The 19,918-nt window shown below is 47.5% G+C and overlaps 1 protein-coding gene across 2 annotated transcripts in view; it reads left to right on the top strand.

Annotated features, from left to right (window-relative positions):
- The first annotated feature begins 2,359 nt into the window (after positions 1–2,359).
- Atrnl1 (attractin like 1) overlaps positions 2,360–19,918 on the top strand; it is a 543,698-nt gene continuing 526,139 nt past the window's right edge. The window contains exon 1 of one of the 2 annotated variants that reach the window (XM_087552341.1): positions 2,360–2,975. In XM_087552341.1, the coding sequence (XP_087408467.1) occupies positions 2,686–2,975 (290 nt within the window). In that variant the 5' untranslated portion in view covers positions 2,360–2,685. 2 annotated transcript variants of the gene reach the window in all.

The following is a 19,918-nucleotide window of genomic DNA, read 5'->3' on the forward strand; positions in this document are numbered from 1 at the left end:
CAACAGAAACAGTTTGAAGGAGAAATATGATATCGGGGAAGCAGAAATTCTGTGTGATCCTTATATGCAAATAGTTTTCTATGAATTTAGTGTTATTAAAATCTATTTGAAAGGTACTATTGAGAGGAGGCCTTCCGGGGCTGCACGTTCAGGGTTAGGTGAATTATTACAGTGGTCAGACAGCAAAAGATGAGTGTTTTGATGGGTAAATTCTTTGCTCAAATTCAGGCTACAGTGGGTGTGCAGCTGAGCTGTGATCTCTCCTGTTAGAGAGACAGACTCAATCATGCCCTTTGAATTACTTTTATTCAAAAGAGTGATTAAGAGTTGGCCACTTTCCACAAGGCTGAAACTGATGCTACATTAGACGTGAGAAAGATGTGGCTGAAAAGCCAATGAGATTGTCTACCAACAGTGGATCCTAAAGAGCTTGAGTTTCTTTTCTTTTCTTCCTTTCCTTTCCTTTCCTTTCCTTTCCTTTCCTTTCCTTTCCTTTCCTTTCCTTTCCTTTCCTTCCCTTCCCTTCCCTTCCCTTCCCTTCCCTTCCCTTCCCTTCCCTTTTCTTCCTTCCTTCCCTCCCTTCCTTTTTTTTTTTTCTTTTTCCTCACTGGAATTAAAAGGAGTGGCCTATAACAATATTCTCTTAGCTCCGCCCCCTTCTTTCAGAAGAACACCGGAGTGTGGAAAAGGTGTGAAAGTAAGGGGCAAGCCAAAGTTCAGGCTTGATGGTGGCTTGGCTCGCACTGTTGTGCCCTGGAAATGGATTTGGTTTTTTGTATTAGTGAGAATCTTTCTTCTCTTGGGAAGGAGCCTTTCTCTTTCCTGGACTTTTGTTTTCCTCTTAAGTCACTGCTGAGGCATTTGCAAACCAAGCCAGCCAGCACTTACGTTTTATTCACCAAAGGAGAACAAAGCAGCTGCAAATAGAAGTGGGCTGATAAACACTGGAAACGCACACAAGTTAGAGGACTTGATCGTTTCTGCCACCAACGCGCATCTCAGCCTTTCTCATGTCATCTGCGAAATGGGGTTAATAGAGGATTTTCTCTTTGAAGTGGGATGATGGGGGATTAAAAGAGATGACGTGGGTACATTATTCCCAAAATAAACTCGAACTGAATCTTAACAATAATATTATGACTGTGGTTACAACCAAAACTTTTCCGCTCCAGCCGTCAGAAATGTCTGGTGAGTTTCACATTCTTGTTCGTACCGCCTGCTCCTTGGTGGAGCTCCAATAATACTCGAGGCTGCTTGCCTGCAATTTGTGCGCCGCTTGCTCTCCAGGGTCAGCTAAAAGGCCTTTATAGAGAAAGCACAAAAGTAGAAGACACGTCTAAGTTTATGCCATTAGATCTTGGAAAGTCATCTCAAGGAAGAAAGAGAATGCCGCTGAAAACGGGAAAGAGCCCTTTCTGAAAATCACTTCTGCTTTTCTGAAGAAAAAAAAAAAAAGCCCCGGTGTCGCAATATTTTTCAAGACAGAATAGTGTCCCAGACGAAGGAGGAAACACAGACAAGAGAAAAGAAGAGTTGGTGGGGTTCGGAGGCAGTGTTGGGAGGGATGGCGCTCGGGGCAGTTCTTTGTTGGGTGTGCGGAGCTCCGATTCCACGATAAAGAGCTGTTCGTGGCTGAGGTCGTCCCACGGGAGCAGCTTCGCGCCCCACGCAGCCCCTCACCCCACCCCGCCCTGTTCCTGCACCCTGCAACGTGGTCAGTCCGCGGTGCCTTTAAGACTTTGCTGGCTGCACATGCTCAGCTCTTTGTGTGTAGTTGGGAGTTTTTAAGAAAAAAAAAGAAGAAACGTGCAGGAGACCAGGGTAGCGCTGGGGCGGGCGCCTCACTTTCGCAGCCGAGGCCCGCGGAGTGCAAGGCTGCCTTTCCACCGAGGCCCCGTGACAGGAGTGGGTTTCTCCTCCGTGGGCTCCGCAGCGCGGGCCACACCTGGGGACGCACTCCCAGCGGTGCCCGCCGGCCGGGTGGGCGCGCGGGGGAGTCCCGGGTCCCCGTCAGGGACCGGGCGAGACCACCGCGCCCGGACCGAGGGGGAGCGTCCACGAACGCGTGGGCGCGCGAGGCTGCAGGGACGTCCGTCCGCAGCCTGGGCTGCAGCCGCCTGTACGACGACTGTGTCTGGCAGGCGGAGGGAAGCCGGCTGCTGCGGGGCCTCCGGCTGGCGGGAGGGCGGCGGGGCACTGACGGCTGCCCTCCCCTCCCCGCGTGCTTGTGTTGGACGCGCCCATCTCGGGGGCTCCCGCGCGGCCCCGCCCTCCCGGGCGAGCCTCGGCATTCGGCGCGGGCCGAGGGCGAGGCGGGGCCGAGCGGGTCCCCTCCCCCTCCCCGCCTGGTCCCCTCCCCCTCGGGTCCCCTCCGGAGCGCGGGGCGCCGCCGGCTCTCCGCTCGGCTCCCGGAGCTGCTGCGGCTGCAGGGTTCGGCTCGCCGAGGACAAGGTCAGGGGAACGGGCGGCGATGCCGGAGCGTGGCTGGAGGCAGCAGACGGGAGGCCGCCGCGCCTGGCATCCGGCGCTCCGGACCGGACAGCGGGACGGGGGTCGGCGCCGCTGAGGAGCTTAGGAACGGCAGCGGTGGCGGCGGCGAGGTCCTCTGCGGCCGGGATCCCCGCTCAGCGGCATCCCCTTGTGCGCCCGCGAGCGCAGCCCCGCCGGGCCGGGACGCCGGGGAAGATGGAACCGGGGGTCGGGGCCCGCTCCGGTGCCCCGCAGCCGGCCGCCCCGGTGCTGTGGAGGGCTCGGCCGGCGGGCGGCGGGGGCGCCTCCTCCTGGCTGCTGCTGGACGGGAACAGCTGGCTCCTGTGCTATGGCTTCCTCTACCTGGCGCTCTATGCTCAGGTGTCCCAGTCCAAGCCCTGCGAGAGGACTGGCTCCTGCTTCTCGGGTCGCTGTGTCAACTCCACCTGCCTGTGCGACCCGGGCTGGGTGGGGGACCAGTGCCAGCACTGCCAGGGCAGGTTCAAGTAAGTGCCACCGCGGGATCCCGAACCTCAGCCCTGCCCCGCCAGCGTCGCTCCCTGTCCCGCTCTGGCCTCGGGGTCCCGGGGTCCCGAGCTCAGAGCGCCCGGGAGGGGGCCCCGCGCTGCACCCTTCCAGCCTCGGGCTGCGCCCGGGAGCTCCAGCCGGCGCCCAACTCGGGCTGACTCGGTGCTTTCCGCACGTCCTCAGCGGCTTGTCATCCTCTGCGTAGAAAGAATGTTCTCACTCCAATTGGTGCCAAACTCCACCAATTAGGACAGTATCTGTTTCCTTCAGAAACGGTGGAAATAACTCATGAAAAATCCACGAACATTGTGAGAAGTCAGGGGTGTCAGGGTTTAAAGTTGTGGCCCAGCTCCTTCCCTCTCTAGTCACAGAGCACTCCTCAGTTTAGTAATCACCGAGCATGGAAAACACAGTTTTCGGTGGTCTGTACCTTGTTATAAGTTTCTAGGTCGGTCCTTGCATTCATTCCCCACACGTCTATAACTTACTGGAATTTTACGCCTTCTATTCAGAATCTACAGAGAGAAATCCAGGCAGCAAATTTAAGTTAACTCGATCAAGGTTACGCAGAAAATGCTGAGTCGTGATTCCAAACCAGCCAGCTTCACTCCGGAATATGCATTCAGAGGCGTTGAGTTTGTCAGGGCATTCTTGGCTTTGTGTGACTTTTGACAGGTGCACGGGGACAGCAGTTTGTGTTTTCGGAAACTGAAGGTGCTAAGGAGCTTGCATCTCTGGGGAAGAGACACTTCTCCCTATTGGCTGATGCTTAATAAATTTCTGTCCCTATAAAAAGAAGTGGGGTGGCCCTTGGGAAGGCAGAGAAGTGGGGTTCTGTGAGAAACTGCAGGAAAGCGGTCATTAAGAAAGCTTGTCCTAGATAGTTACCATGATGTTTCTGGCCGATTGTGGTTGTGAAAGAGTATTGTGTAGATGACTAGTGTTTGTTGTGGAGACGAAAGCAGAATCCAGGTAAGACATCTCTGGCTTTGAGGCAAAGGTAAGAATCTGGCTGACATTATTAATATAGTTCAGCGTAGTTTCCTTGGAGTTTTAATAGCAGCATATTTCTCTTTACTTTCTTTCCCACAATTTTACTGTTGCTGGCTAGAACAATGCCCCTTATTCAGTGCAAACATGTTTGTTTTAAAATGACCCTTTGAAGACTTAGGTAGATTTTATTCTTTAGTTGGTTTGGAGCAGTGAGTATTTCCAGAGTTCAAAGTTTCAGCTAATACGGAAGTTTTACAGATGCATTTAAAGTAATTTAAGAGAGGTACCAATTAAAAGTTGAGAAAAAAATGTTTTACAGCGAGAAAGAGGGATCTGATTAAATTATGCCTCATGAGTGGCATTATCTCCTCTGGCTGTGCTAGTGTGTGTCTGCCCTTTTACCTATTAAGAGACTATCTATCTATCTATCTATCTATCTATCTATCTATCTATCTATCTGCTGGGAGTAACCAACAAGGAAAAAGCTCCATTCACTTTTCCCAGTTCTCTACAGAGTAGGATTGTTTGAATCGTATGTAACATTTTTGGTGGTGAATTTGCTCCATTCACCTAAAGAGGTGCAGTGCCACAGTCTGAGACTTCAACCCAGTCCTATGTTTTGTAGTAGGGATGCTTGTTAACAGCTAGATCAGCACTCTGACTTCTCTTAGATGTTGCCCCAGTTAGTAAGAGAAATCACCCAGATCAAGTTAAAAGTAGACCAAGTAACACTGAAAGATGCTCATGAACTAGATACATAGTTTCCGGAAGGAGAGTAGATTTACTTAAATGAGGTTAAGTCCTGAACTTATGGACTATTCATCCTTGAGAAGCTGTTACTCCTATGATTCAAGTACTGCTTAATTTTTCTATGAAATACAAGTCATTAAGGGGTGATATGCATAGTACACATCAGTGTTTTCTCAGGCATAATTTCAGGGGCAAAGAAAGTGTATTTGATGTTCAAGTCTGCAGACATTTAGAAGTAAAGAACTATTCTTGGTAAAGTACATTATGAACTATGAACAGTTTGTTTTCATGGGAAGAGAACCGAACTTGACAATTACCATACAAGTCTTTACTAGCCAGACTGGTAGCTGCCTTACACATAGTCATGAAAAGTGGTTGATTAACCTTAGTGAGCAGGCATCAACATTAATTGGTGTGTTACCTTAGTCTTTTTTCTATTATAGATGTTGTAGCTAGGGAATGGACCATTCTTCAAGTGCCCTTTTCCTCTGAAGTTTGACACTGGGGTAGAAATGTAGGAGCAAGCAGTAGCAGAAGGGATCTCCTGATCTCCTGACATTCATTGTAGCCTTCGTTTGTTTCCATTTGAAAAGAATAAACCATTCAAAATTGTAAGACATTTCTGACAAAAGCAAACCAGAATTACCGCCGTTTTCACTAATGCCAGACTAAAGGTTTTAGGAGTGAGACTCAGAAAGCACTTTGACAGTTTGAAATAGAATCAAGACTACCGTAGACCCTAATTGAAATTGTATTTCAGTAGCATCGCATAACATTAGGCTGGAAAACATTCTGGTGTGATCCATGAATAATAGTATAGATGACAAATGATATTTTTGTTAGAAGCTGATTGAATTATTTTTGTAGGGCAGTTGACAGTTTTATTTATAAAATTGATATTTTGTGTTAAAAGAGACTTGTTTTTGCTGCTGTAGCTTTGGTTCTTATCAATAATCTCTTTAAAGCCGAGGTTGGGAAAATATGTGAGTTATTTGTCAATATAGAATTATAAGCATTTACATATTGGGTACTTTAAAAATCAACAACCTTATTCTATACATGATTTTTAGACCTTCGGGTTAGTCAAATTTGGATTCTAAATAGCACATATTTATGATGGAACTATGTTTTTAATAACTGCTTTAATAGTGAGCATATTGAAGAAGTGGAATCATATTCTATCAACAGAAGAGGCAGGAATAGCATTTTGTGATTATCTTTTCTGAGCTAATTTTTTTTTTTGAGACACCACCGGTTGTGGAACTCACTCTGTAGACCAGACTGGCTTTGAACACACAGAGATCCTTCTGCTCTGCGCCCATGCCAGGTGTAAGCTACTCTTTAAATGATGTATTTATATCGAATCTTTACTGTTAATGACAGGGAACCTTTGAGTAATGTGAAAAATTGAATGATCTCTCACCACATGTCTTCACCTTCTAAGTAAAATTATAGTAGAAAACTTTTACTGTCATTTATATTATTAAAATATGTAATCCCACAGTAGGGGTTAAAAGTAATCGAGAGGGCTGTTCAGTCTGAACTGTGAGGTAGGCATCTCCCTTTGTTTCTGTCATTTGGCTTCTGAAGCTAATCAGATCACTCCTGCACTTGTTCCTGTGAATTTGTCTGGCCTCGGGGTACTTGACACAGTCCTTATTTCTTGCCGGTCTAGTCTTTGCTCGGGTAATTAAGGATGAGCTGTCTAGTCTCAGCCTGGCTACCAGTTTCTAAAGGAGGCTTTTCTGACTCCCTGGTCAGTCATACCTTCTCACACACACAGCTTTTCCTACGTAGTGCTTTCAAACAGAGTACTAATTATTTTTCTTTAAATTGACACACAGGAAACTGCAGTTTCTTTTGACTAACTTTTCCCCCTGTGGTCCAGCATGTGCACTGCAAGTGCTCTGCTGAGTTCCAGTTTAAAACTTATTTGTGAAATATGTGGGGTGTGTGTGTGTGTGTGTGTGTGTGTGTGTGTGTGTGTGCACGCATATGTATGGATGTGTACATGTATGTGTGGTTATTTGTGTGCATGTTGTATATGCATGTATGTGTACTTTGTGTGTAGTGTATATGTGTGAGTATGTGTGTATGTTTATGTGTGTGCATGTGGTGTGTTTGTGTGTGTGTGTGTGTGTGTGTGTGCACATGTGTGAGGCAAGCTGTCCAGAAGAGGGCTCCAGAGCCCTGGGAACCAGAGTTACAGGGAGTTGTGAGCAAGCTAACATTCAGAGTACTGGGAACTGAACTTGGTTCCTTTGCAAGGTGTTTGTGACCGTCCATCTGTTTCTGTAGCCCCTGAGCTATAACTTGTAATATATAATTCATTTAAAGTTTAGAATTTGGGAAGTTTTGTGTGACGTCTCTATCTATGAAATGACCTCACTAATAATGACCATGAAAAGAGAAATCTTACCCAGAAGTTTCTAAAGCCTCCCTTCCCTCCTGCTGCCTTTCCTTTCTCTCAGAAACGGCTGATCTTTGTTCTCTCAGCACAGCTTTGCTGTGTTTCCTGGAGTTTTCTGTAAGTGGAATTGTGTTACCTTTTTCTTTAAGCGGCTTCCCTCACCGTGTATCCTTTTGAGACTGGTTCTGTGCCTTTTATTTCTGAACAGTTTCTGATTTGTGGACACACCCGTTTTGCTCTTCCTTTTGCCCTCTGATGGGATCTTGGGTTGTTTCCAGTTTTCGACTATTCTTTAGAAAGTGAGGGAACTCCCTGTAGAAGTCTTTGTATGGACTTAAGCTTTCATTTCTCTAGGAGAAAGGCAAACAGTGCAATGTCTGGATCAGAAGGTAAATACACGATTAATTATTTTTTAGTTAAAGACATTTAATATACATGCATGTTTTCTCTGCACATACATGTATGTGCCCCCAGTGGCCAGGAGAGGGTGGCATATCCCTTGGAACTGGAGTTAGGGACAGTTGTGAGCCACCTTGTGAGTGCTGGAAATTGAACCTGGGGCCTGGGAGAGCAGCCGATGCTCTAAACTGGAGAGCCAGTCAAACACAGAAGGTTTTGCAGGTAACTGCTTACCTTCTCAAGTCGTTATGAAGATGTTCCAGTTAATTCACGCTCTTGTCAACGCTTGTCTGTTTAAACTGTAACAGTTCTAATGGCTAAGTGGTATGTCATGGGCCTTGTCTTAAACGATCATTTAGTGAGTGTGTGTGCACTCACGTCACAGACCACAGTGCGTGGGCAAAGGTCAGGTGACAGGTGCAGAGTCAGTTCCTTCGTGGGATTCTGGGATGGAACTCAGGCTATCAGAATTAGCCCTAACCCTGCCTAGCTTTCTCCTCGGCTCTCACTGGGCTTCACTCTGCGTTTTCCTTATGACTAATGGCACGGGCTAATGATGCGGTACATATCTTGTTGTGAGCGTACTTGCCATCTGATTGTCTTGTTTACTGAGGAAGCTTTCAAATCTTGTGCACGTCCAATTTCCTCCTTATTTTTGAGTTTTATGAATTCTTTTGTTTATTGGATAGTTCTTTATCATTTGGAAGTATTTTCTACCAGCCTGGCACTATCTTTTATTTTCTTTATTTTTAATTTGTCCCTATTTTCTAAAACTTTTAATATTATTTCTTTTTAAAAATTCATTAATTTATTTTATATATATGAGTGCTCTATCTTCATGTACACCTGAGTGCCAGAAGAGGGCATCAGACCCCATTATAGATGGTTGTGAGCCACCATGTGGTTGCTGGGAATTGAACTCAGGACCTCTGGAAGAACAGTCAGTGCTCTTAACCGCTGAGCCATCTCTCCAGTCCCTAATTTAATTTCTTAATTTTTAATGTATCTCTGTATGTGAGTATGTGCATGTGAGTGTATACATGTGAATGTGTGCATGTGTGTATGTGGGTGTGTGCATGTGAGTATGTGCATGTGAGTGCATACATGTGAGTGTGTACATCTGTGTGTATACATGTGAATGTGTGCATGTTTGTACATGTGTGTGCATGCGAGTGTATACATGAGAGCGTGTGCACCTGACCATGTGCATGTGAGTGCATGCATGTGAGTGTGTACATGTGAGCATTCTCATGCGAGTGCATACATGTGAGTGTGTGCATGTGGGTGTATACATGTGAATGTGTGCATGTGAGTGTATTCATGTGAGTGTGTGCATGTGGGTGTATACATGTGAATGTGTGCATGTGAGTGTATTCATGTGAGTGTGTGCATGTGAGTGTGTAATGTGAGTGTGTGCATGTGAGTGTGTAAAACCCATGGAAGGAAGAGGCATTATATTTCCCCTGTACCTGGAGTTGCAGCCGGAATTGGGCTGCCCGTCATGCTAGGAACTGAACTTGGGTCTTCTGCAAGAGCAGTTCTGTTAACCACCGAGCAAGCTCTCCTGCCCCTTGGCGTGTCTTTTCTTCCTCTTAATGCTTCTTGTGAAATACCAGAGGTTTTTCACTTGGGCTGGTTTTGGCGTTCCAGTAATGCCATAGGATGGAGCCTCATTATTTGCTGGAAGAATTTTTTTGGAATTTGCATTATTTGTTTGGTAGAATTTACCGCTTGTCTTAGGGTTTCTGTTGCTGTGATGAGTACCAAAACCAAGAGCATCATGGAAGGGAAGGGCTTTTTACATCTTAGGACTCTAAGTTGCACTTGGTCTTTGAGAGAAGTCAGGGCAGGGGCTTGAGGCAGAAACTAGAGTAGAATCCATGGAGAAACTGCTTCCTGGCCAGGTCTCCCTGGCTTGCTCAGCCACAGCTCACAGGTACCTGCCCAGGTGTGTCATTGCACACACTGGCCTGGGTGCTCCTGTACCAACAGAAGCCAAGAAAATGTCCCGCAGACTCGGCTACTGGCCAGCCTGATGGAGGGATTTTCTCAGCTGAGGTTTCTTCTTCCCAGACGCCTCCACCTTGTGTCAAGTTCACAAAACCAACCCAGACCAAACTGAAGCCAAACAAATAACTCCCCCCAAACCATAGCCAGTGGAGGGTCTCAGACACCAGGGCAACGTGAGGCTCCCAGGACCCAGCAGGGACGTCTTTAGCCGAAATGCACAGAGAAGGGGGGATAGATCTGTAGAGACCTCCTCCAGTAGATAGGCAAGGCCTCCCGGTCGAGGGATGGGGACACCCACCCATCTCAAAGTTTTTAACCCAGAAACATTCCTGTCCAAGGGAAGAACAGGGACAAAACGTGGAACAGAGACTGAAGGAAGGGCCAACCAGGAACTGCCCCACTTGGGGATCCATCCTGTCTGCAGACACCAAACCCAACACTGTTGCTGGAGGCAAGAGGCTCTTGCTGACAGGAACCTGGTGTGGTGGTTCCTGAGTCGGTCCAGCCAGCAACTGACCAATGCAGATGTGGATGCTTGGAGCCAACCATCAGATGGAGCTCAGGGAACCTGGTCGGGGAGCTGGTGGAAGGACTGGAGGAGCCGAGGGGATTGCAACTCCATTAGAAGAACAACATAGGCTGGCATGACCACCAAGTTCTCCCAGAGTCTAGACCACCAACCAAGGAGTGTCCCTGGAGGGGACCATGGCTCCAGATACATATGTAGCAGAGGATGGCCTTGTCTGCCAGCAACCAGAGGGGAGGCCCTTGGTCCTGGGGAAGCTCGATACCCAGTGTAGAAGGATGCTGGAGCGGTGGGGTGGGAGAGTGTGGGTGGGTGGGGGCGCACTCTCATAGAGGCAAAGGGGAGGGGGAAGGGCGGATGTGGAATGGGGGGTTGGTAGAGGGGTAACCGGGAAGTGGGATATTATTTGAGATGTAAACAAATGGAATGACTAATAAAAACAAACAGACAAACAAACAAACAAACAAACAAGAACATCAACCTGCACACCAGTGGAACCCTCTGGGCCTGGAATTTTATCGATTCTCCAGAGATAACAGAGGAAAATCTATATGATCCTGGTCTCAGAAGTGACTTCTTATCCATGGTCCCAAAAGCACGGACCTCAAAGTCCAAACATCTGCCAGATGGCGCGAGGGTGAAAAGCGGTCTGTTGTAGGGAGTCATACCAAGGACCACGTGGCCCTGTGGGCGTGGCCCTGTGGGCGTGGCCCTGTGGGCGTGGCCGTCTTCTGAGGGTGAGGCTCGGGATGGCAAAGCATCCTTGGGGTCTGAGTGAGAACAGTTGAGCAGTGGGTACCAGAACTAGCAAGCGAAGCTCCGGCCTTCCATATGCTCACAGCCAGAGACTCCCTACAGACACTTGCTATCTTCTCGACTTTGCTCTACATGATAAACACTGAGGTTCTGGGTTGTGGCTGTAGTAGGTGCCACACCATCTGCTGCGGTAAAAAATAAAAGAAGCAGCGGAACTGGTTCCCGTGCGTACCCTGGCAGTCTTGCCCCCTCACGACTACTTTGGCTCCACTGGACCATTGGAAGTCGACTAATTTATCCCAGCGGGTCCACGTTGCCCATATCTCCTTTCTGACCCACTGTCGGTGAGCCCTTCCGACCTCCTCACTCACAGCTCTCTTGGCTGGTTCCCACCACACCAGGCATACACATCCCAATTCTGTGGCGGGTCGGGTGCATCGGGCCACCTCTTGAACTCAATTAAGTCGCCACGTGAAAGAACACATCACACAATAACCTCTGATCCAATTGATAAGATATGGTTTGCCCATCTAGACAACACAAAATCCTGTACACACCCATCCCTTAAGCATAGTCATAACAACCTGTATCTATGCGCAGAGAGGAATCTTAACATCCACCGCCATGTTCTCTCAGCTGCCTCCTCCTCCCTCAGCTCTCCTCTGCCTTTCTAAAACTTTTCTCCTGCCCGTCCTTCCTTCTCGTGTGCAGTGACAGGCCTCACCCTATCTAGTACCTGCCTTCACCTGCATAATGACATCATCCTACACCCACCATAGTGTGCAAAGGGGGTTTCGGCAAGGGGTAGTAAGTAGTAGACTGAGAATAAACTACAGATTGAAAGAGAATTGTAAATCATACATTATATGAGCGACTCCTGTCCAAATTAAGAAACTCAAACTCCAAGGAAACTACCTGTTTAGAAGCAGGCAGCAGACTTGAATTCTCTTAAGACATACAGAAGGCCAACAAAAACCCTATACGATTTATGTTCAACATCTCTAAGCATTGGGGAAATGCAAATTAAAGCTATAATTACCTCTTACCTGTTAGGAAAAGCTATTATTGAAGAGATGAAAGATAGCACGTGTTGGCTAGGATGCGAGGAATCGGAAGACTGTTTAGTGGAGAGGTAAATCACTTCACCCATTTTGGAAATAGTGGGAAGGTTCTTAAAAAAAGCAAAAACCTGAGAATAGAGTTACCATGTGATTCAGCAGTTCCACTTCTGGCAACGTGTCTTCAATCCTACGTTTGCTGCAGTGGTGTTCACAGTAGCCACAACTTGGGAGAATGTGAGTGCTCCTCAGCAGACGGAGGGGTTGGAAACAGTGGCATTGGGTGCTCAGTGACATGATGAGGCTGAACGGAAATGACATCATTTGCAACATAAAATACATTGTAGCAAGTGGATAAGCCGGGAACAGGAAGAGTAACAGCCCTGATCTCTCTTACACGTGGAGCTGAACTCATCTTGAGAGCTGCTATCGAGTGTGATGGGCTGGGTAAGGAAAGGGGGTTCTTGGCGAATAGTGTGAGGTGTGTGAGGTTTAGATGAGAAGTCCTGATGTTCCCTTGTACAGGAAATTTATATGTCAAAATCCTTAAAGGTGAATTGAATGTTCTTATTATACAGAAAGCTAAGTATGAGGGTCAATAGGGATGTTAGTGTCTTATTCGTGTGTGCACACATATGTGCACATATGTACATTCCTTGAAAATTAAAGGGTAGTCCTGGATATATGGTATTGTCCCTCACATGCTGTCGTCCTTTCTCTTCTTTCATTTCTCTCCTTCCTTCCTTTCTTTTGTTCCGTTTCTTTCCCTCCCTCCCTTCCTTTCTTTTGTTCCTTCCCTCCCCCTCCCTCCCTCCCTCCCTCCCTTCTTTCCTTCCTTCTTTCCTTTTTTTCAGACAGTGTCTCAGAGAGTATGCTAGATTGAATGGCCAATGAGCCCTCAGGATCTGTCTCTGCCTCCTTCATTCTGGAATTATGAACTCTTGTCAACAACCCCAGCTAGCCACCTTCCCACCCATAGTGTATACATGTTGAAACCTCATATTGTACCCAGGAATGCATACAAGTGGTACTGGCTAATAAATGTAAAACACCAAAAAAATGTACCCAAAAAACTGGTAAATAATATTTCAATTAGAAAATCTGTTTTGAGAAAGACGTTTTGGGCTGCATAGATACTTCACGCAGTAAAGTGCTTGCTATGGAAGTGTGAGGATCCACAGTCAAGCCTGGGATCCCACGGGCTAGTGTGTGCTTGTGGCCAGCAAGCCCTAGCAATGTTCTCGCCTTTGGCCACAAAGTGTCCCATGCAGATGCAAATTTTTTATTTTTAAAAGCATGGGTACTGGGCTCAGAAGTTAGGCACTTAGGCTTGTATAGCTCTTACCCATGGAAGCTCTCCTGCCCAACAAACTATTCCTGTAAAAGGTCTCCTGTTGGACACCTGTGGCTTTGTTGCTATCAACTTTGTCTTTGTGGTGTGTTAGCAGTGTTAGTGTAAATAAATGGGTGGGGCTGTGTTCCGATAACTCCTCATTTATGCAGATTGTCGGCCAGTAATTTAGAGCCTTGATCTAAGTTAATGTGTCTCTGGTTCTTAGTTTAATGGTAGCCGGATGTAGTGGTTCGCAATTATAGTTGCAGAATTCCATAGTTTACAGCAGGAGGATTTCCATGACTGGCGAGGCCAGCCTGGGCTATGGCAGAAAGTTGCATTGCAAGGACCTGTTTTAAAAAATTAAAAGTCTGAAATCTAGAGTGCAATTTCCAAACTTTGTCAAATAGTTGAACTATGTGTTACTTAGATTTCTGGAGATGTGCACCAAGGGGCAGTGTAAGGCAGTTAGCAATAGGAAGCAAAGGAATAAATTGAAAACTAGGTGCTTGTGGTCACCTATGGTTTTGGAGCGTTAAGACTCGGTTTATAATAGTTCCAGATGGTGCGAAAGTTCAAAGTGAACAGCGATGCTTTAAGGTGACAGCTGGAAGAATTAAGAGGCGATCAGAGATTTGAAAGAGAAATTGTTCTTACTGTAGGGCATGAGTGGGCTCTCACTGTGGGTGTGAGTGAAGGTTCTCACTGTAGGGTGAGTGTGTTCTCAATGTAGGGTGAGTGCGCTCTCACTGTGGGGTGTGAGTGAAGGTTCTTACTGTAGGGTGAGTGCGCTCTCACTGTGGGGTGTGAGTGGAGGTTCTTACTGTGGGGTGTGAGTGGGCTCTTACTGTGGGTGTGAGTGGGCTCTTACTGTGGGGTGTGAGTGGGCTCTCACTGTGGGGTGTGAGTGGAGGTTCTTACTGTGGGTGTGAGTGAAGGTTCTTACTGTGGGTGTGAGTGGAGGTTCTTACTGTGGGTGTGAATGGAGGTTCTTACTGTGGGTGTGAGTGGAGGTTCTTACTGTGGGTGTGAGTGGAGGTTCTCACTGTGGGGTGTGAGTGAAGGTTCTTACTGTAGGATGTGAGTGGGCTCTCACAGTGGGCTATGAGTGAAGGTTCTTACTGTAGAGTGAGTGCGCTCTCACTGTGGGGTGTGAGTGAAGGTTCTCACTGTAGGGTGAGTGTGTTCTCAATGTAGGGTGAGTGGGCTCTCACTGTGGGTGTGAGTGGAGGTTCTTACTGTGGGTGAGTGGGCTCTCACTGTGGGGTGTGAGTGAAGGTTCTTACTGTGGGTGAGTGTGTTCTCACTGTGGGATGTGAGTGGACTCTCACTGTGGGATGTGAGTGGAGGTTCTCACTGTGGGTGAGTGGGCTCTCACTGTGGTTGTGAGTGGAGGTTCTCACTGTGGGTGAGTGGGCTCTCACTGTAGGGTGAGTGGAGGTTCTCACTGTGGATGAGTGGGCTCTCACTGTGGGTGTGAGTGGAGGTTCTCGGGTGAGTGGGCTCTCACTGTAGGGTGAGTGGGCTCTCACTGTGGGTGAGTGGGCTCTCACTGTAGGGTGAGTGGGCTCTCACTGTGGGTGAGTGGAGGTTCTCACTGTAGGGTGAGTGGGCTCTCACTGTGGGTGAGTGGGCTCTCACTGTAGGGTGAGTGGACTCTCACTGTAGGGTGAGTGGGCTCTCACTGTGGGTGAGTGGGCTCTCACTGTAGGGTGAGTGGGCTCTCACTGTAGGGTGAGTGGGCTCTCACTGTGGGTGAGTGGGCTCTCACTGTAGGGTGAGTGGGCTCTCACTGTGGGTGAGTGGGCTCTCACTGTGGGTGAGTGGGCTCTCACTGTAGGGTGAGTGGGCTCTCACTGTGGGTGTGAGTGGAGGTTCTCGGGTGAGTGGGCTCTCACTGTGGGTGAGTGGGCTCTCACTGTGGGTGAGTGGAGGTTCTCACTGTAGGGTGAGTGGGCTCTCACTGTGGGTGAGTGGGCTCTCACTGTAGGGTGAGTGGACTCTCACTGTAGGGTGAGTGGGCTCTCACTGTGGGTGAGTGGGCTCTCACTGTAGGGTGAGTGGGCTCTCACTGTAGGGTGAGTGGGCTCTCACTGTGGGTGAGTGGGCTCTCACTGTAGGGTGAGTGGGCTCTCACTGTGGGTGAGTGGGCTCTCACTGTGGGTGAGTGGGCTCTCACTGTAGGGTGAGTGGGCTCTCACTGTGGGTGTGAGTGGAGGTTCTCGGGTGAGTGGGCTCTCACTGTGGGTGAGTGGGCTCTCACTGTGGGTGAGTGGGCTCTCACTGTAGGGTGAGTGGGCTCTCACTGTGGATGAGTGGGCTCTCACTGTGGGTGAGTGGGCTCTCACTGTAGGGTGAGTGGGCTCTCACTGTGGGTGAGTGGGCTCTCACTGTGGGTGTGAGTGGAGGTTCTCGGGTGAGTGGGCTCTCACTGTGGGTGAGTGGGCTCTCACTGTGGGTGAGTGGGCTCTCACTGTAGGGTGAGTGGGCTCTCACTGTGGGTGAGTGGGCTCTCACTGTGGGTGAGTGGGCTCTCACTGTAGGGTGAGTGGACTCTCACTGTAGGGTGAGTGGGCTCTCACTGTGGGTGAGTGGGCTCTCACTGTAGGGTGAGTGGACTCTCACTGTGGGTGAGTGGGCTCTCACTGTAGGGTGAGTGGGCTCTCACTGTGGGTGAGTGGGCTCTCACTGTGGGTGAGTGGGCTCTCACTGTGGGGTGAGTGGGCTCTCACTGTAGGGTGAGTGGGCTCTCACTGTAGGGTGAGTGGGCTCTCACTGTGGGTGAGTGGGCTCTCACTGTAGGGTGAGTGGGCTCTCACTGTAGGGTGAGTGGGTCTATTCTTATTCCTATATCTTAATGGTGAGAAGAGATTTCTAGTCCATCTTCATGGTGATGTCAGCCTCCTATGCCAACCCTAGAATGGATGGAATTCCTCTGAAGTAAGTAGAGAGAAGTTAAGCTCTTGGTAGAGTCTTTAACTAGTAATGTGGGATGGAGGTAGGGAAGAAGTCCGGGGTTGGGGGGTGTTGCCTTAGCAATCCTTGGGATTCCACTGAGGCTGAGCAGAGCAGAATGTAGCCTGTGTAGCTTCTGGCATTTCTGCTGTGTAGCTTGGGTGAGGAGCAGAAGGATTCCTTCACAGCCCTCTTCTAAGGAGGAGAGGAGAGAGGTGTTGTGGTAGTTCCTACAGTAGGCGTCTTTTGGAGAAGGAGGAATATTTTAAACTGTAGGCAGTGGGCTGGAGAATACAGGACAGGACTAAGCAGTTGGTAGAGGATGGACTCTGGGTCAGAAACGTTGGCAGAGGTTGAATTAGAAGGCTGAGGCAGGTGGATCTATGAGTTTCGGGTCAACTTGTTCTCTATAGGGAGTTCTGCCTCAAAACAAAACCAAAAACAAAAAGAAACAAACAAAATTGTTCTTTTGATGGCAGCATCTGGTGGTAGTGTATCTGTATTTCCTTAGAAATAGTTTTTATTTCTTTAATTGATATATCTCCTATAATTGGGCCATGGTTTCTTATTTCTTTGCATAGTTTGTAATTCCTTTTTGTAGCCTGAGCATCTCTTCTCATGAAATGGCCCTGAAACTTACATTCGCCTTCTTGGGTGTTTGTTTTTGCCGTGGACTATGTTTGTTTAATGGGTTTTCTAAACTATTTTCCAGTGATCTTATCTTTTATTGTGAGCGATCTTTGGTGCCACCATTTCTTTACCTTGTGGTCAGCCACTATTTTGAGGTTGATTTCTAGGATTACCAAGGATTGCAGATTTCCTGTGGGTCCTCGAATGAAGCCAAGTTACGACTTTGCTTTGCCTGGTTTCTTCTTGTTCTGAGCTAAGGATAAACAGGAGTTGTATCTTGAGGTCTTCTGCGCAGGTCTGGCTTAGGCAGCCATGTTGCTTCCTAAGTTCCCCAATGTAAACCTCCCAGCCCTTTCTGTCCCTGTCTTAAAGGACTCTGGGCAGCTTTCTCCTAATTATCAAGGAGTCTTCAGGCAGGTGTGTCCCTGTCAGGAATATTGTCCTGTTATTCTTGTTTTGGTAGTAATTGAATCTGACATTTTATTGATTGTTCCCTCCCTCCCTTCCTCCCTCCTTCTTGTTCTTCCTTCCCCTCCCTCCCTCCCTCCCTCCCTCCCTCCCTCCCTCCCTCCCTCCCTCCCTTCCTTCCTTCCACGAGAGTGGCTTTTCTGGAGTGTTTAATTTTAGAACATTTTCATCAGGTTTTGTCACCTTGAGCAGAGTGTCCTGATATTATTAAGTTGGCATGAGTTTCTTTTTTCTCTGATCTCTGAAATTACAAAACAGTTTTATTACCTCTCATTTAAGTGATGGGAAGTTTTTGTTTTTTTTTAAATCAATGAAGCTATCTGTGCCCACAGGTATTTTTGATACCTCGTTTTTAACTATAAACTTCTTTAGCGGGTACAGGACTTTGCAGGTTTTCTTTTTCTCCCTTGCTGGTTTTGTCAAGTTGTGAGTTGTTGTTGTTGTTTCTTCTTTCTTTTTTCTTTTTTTTTTCGGAGCTGGGGACCGAACCCAGGGCAAGCGCTCTACCACTGAGCTAAATCCCCAACCTTGTTGTTGTTGTTGTTGTTTTTTTTTTTTTTTGACTTCTTTCCCCTATCTTATTTAAATCATCAAATGAATTGACAGGAAATTTAAGCATGCCATTTTTTCTATTGAATTGGTAGAATAATATCCCCATTTTCTATAACTAATATTTTTCTTTCTTGGTTGGTTGGTTAGGAGTAAGATATGTAAGATACCTTTTAGTTGTACAGTTTCCTCTTTTGGATGAGATTTTTACAGTTTTGAGGGTTTCTGCTTTTCTTTTACCATTCTACTCCTTACAGTTCTGTTTGACTGTGTTCTAGTTTCTGAAGCTATGACTTAGTTTTAGTCATAATATACACATTCAGTTACAACTTTGGCTTTCAGCTTTCTGACACTCATGTTTAGAGCAGTACGTTCTGCTAAGCACTGGTTTAACTTCGTCATACAAGCGTCAGTAGGGTGTGAGTCTTAGAATGAGTCGGTTTAAAATGTTTTCTAGATGCCCTTGTGACTCAGAACTCTGTTTCTTAATCCCCGACGTTTAGGGCCTTTTAACTTACAGTCTCCATTATTATATGTGAGCTGCATGGATTTTCGTTAGCATGATTTTTTTTTTATAGCCAACTTTCATTAATTGATTAAACTGATTAACTTCACTTCTGGTGTTGCTTATTGCTATGGCAAGTAGCCACCTTGTTTAAGTCTGAAGTCATTTTGTTTTCAATCCTGACTTTTGAAATATAGTTGCTGCAGGCTCAGAAAGTCCAGAAAGTATGTGGTTCCAGGTCTTAAAGTCCATGTAATTAGTTAGACAGAACCTTCTAACGGTCACGGCTCCACTTTTTTTTGTATTATTTTTAGCATATGATTGTGAGGGCCATGAAGTAAACCCATGGGGGGTCATGACCAGACACCTACTCATTTCGTTAAGTATCAGAGAAGTCACTGACATTCCTACTGTACCAGAGTGGCTCTTTCTCTAGAATATTGCTGTGCTTTTCATAGCAGTAAACTAATTCTACTGTCTTCAAAGAATTTACAGAGGATAGGGAGGGAGGAGGTAGTTGTGGTAGTGGAGGAGGAGGAGAAGGAAGAGGAAGAAGAGGAGGAACAGGAGGAGGAGGAAGAGAAAAAGGAGGAAGAGGAGGAGGAAGAAGAGGAGGAAGAAGAGGAGGAGGAGGAAGAAGAGGAGGAGAAAGAGAAAGGAGGAGGAAGAGGAGGAGGAAGAGGAGGAGGAAGAGGAGGAAGAGGAGGAAGAGGAGGAGGAAGAAGAGAAGGAGGGGGAAGGAAGGAGGGGAAGGGGAGGAAGGAGAGGAGGGGGAGGGAAGGAGGGAGGGAGAGGAGGGGGAGGAGGAGGAGGGTGAATTGTGTGGAGGCCAGAGGGCTACTCTTTGGAGTTGATTCTCTCTTTCTACCATGTGGGTCCTGGGGATCAAAGTCAGGCTGTTTAGCCACAAGGCACCTTTATCTTGCCAAGCCCAATGTCACTGTCTTTATAATTGCCCTTGGGACTAAATTTCCTAAGCACCACTACAGATATCACGGAACGTTCTGCATTAGTGAGCACACCCATGTAACATGTACCTTCGGAAAGTTTGGAGACTGATAGAGAAGAATGGGCTGTCAGGCAGAGGTCTGCAGTCGGCCAACACGTGGACTGTGGGAGTTCAGTTCCACAGGGAAGTGCTTGGGACAAGGGAACTTGGCATCATCAATGCAGAGGCAGGGAAGCCAGAACATTCGTGTTCCCAAGATTAGACTGTCTGTGGGCTAACAGTTGTTCCTGAGAGGAGGTAGATTCATAATCAGGTCTCACCATTTACATGAGCAAAGTGAGTCTCAGCTGCTCAAGGAGAGCCCTTCCACAAAGATTCAGAGACTCACTTAGAAATCAGACCAAATGTATGGAAATGTAGGAAAGTCTGAGAGAATGAGCACAGCCCTGGCATTGTCAGCCATTGCACTGTAGTGTGAGCACAGCACTGGCACTGTCAGCCATTGCACTGTGGTGTGAGCACAGCCCTGGCACTGTCAGCCATTGCACTGTAGTGTGAGCACAGCCCTGGCACTGTCAGCCATTGCACTGTGGTGTAAGCACTGCACTGGCACTGTCAGCCATTGCACTG

The sequence above is a fragment of the Rattus norvegicus genome, chromosome 1, assembly GCF_021556685.1.
Source record: "Rattus norvegicus strain SHRSP/BbbUtx chromosome 1, alternate assembly SHRSP_T2T, whole genome shotgun sequence".
Lineage (NCBI taxonomy): Eukaryota > Metazoa > Chordata > Mammalia > Rodentia > Muridae > Rattus > Rattus norvegicus.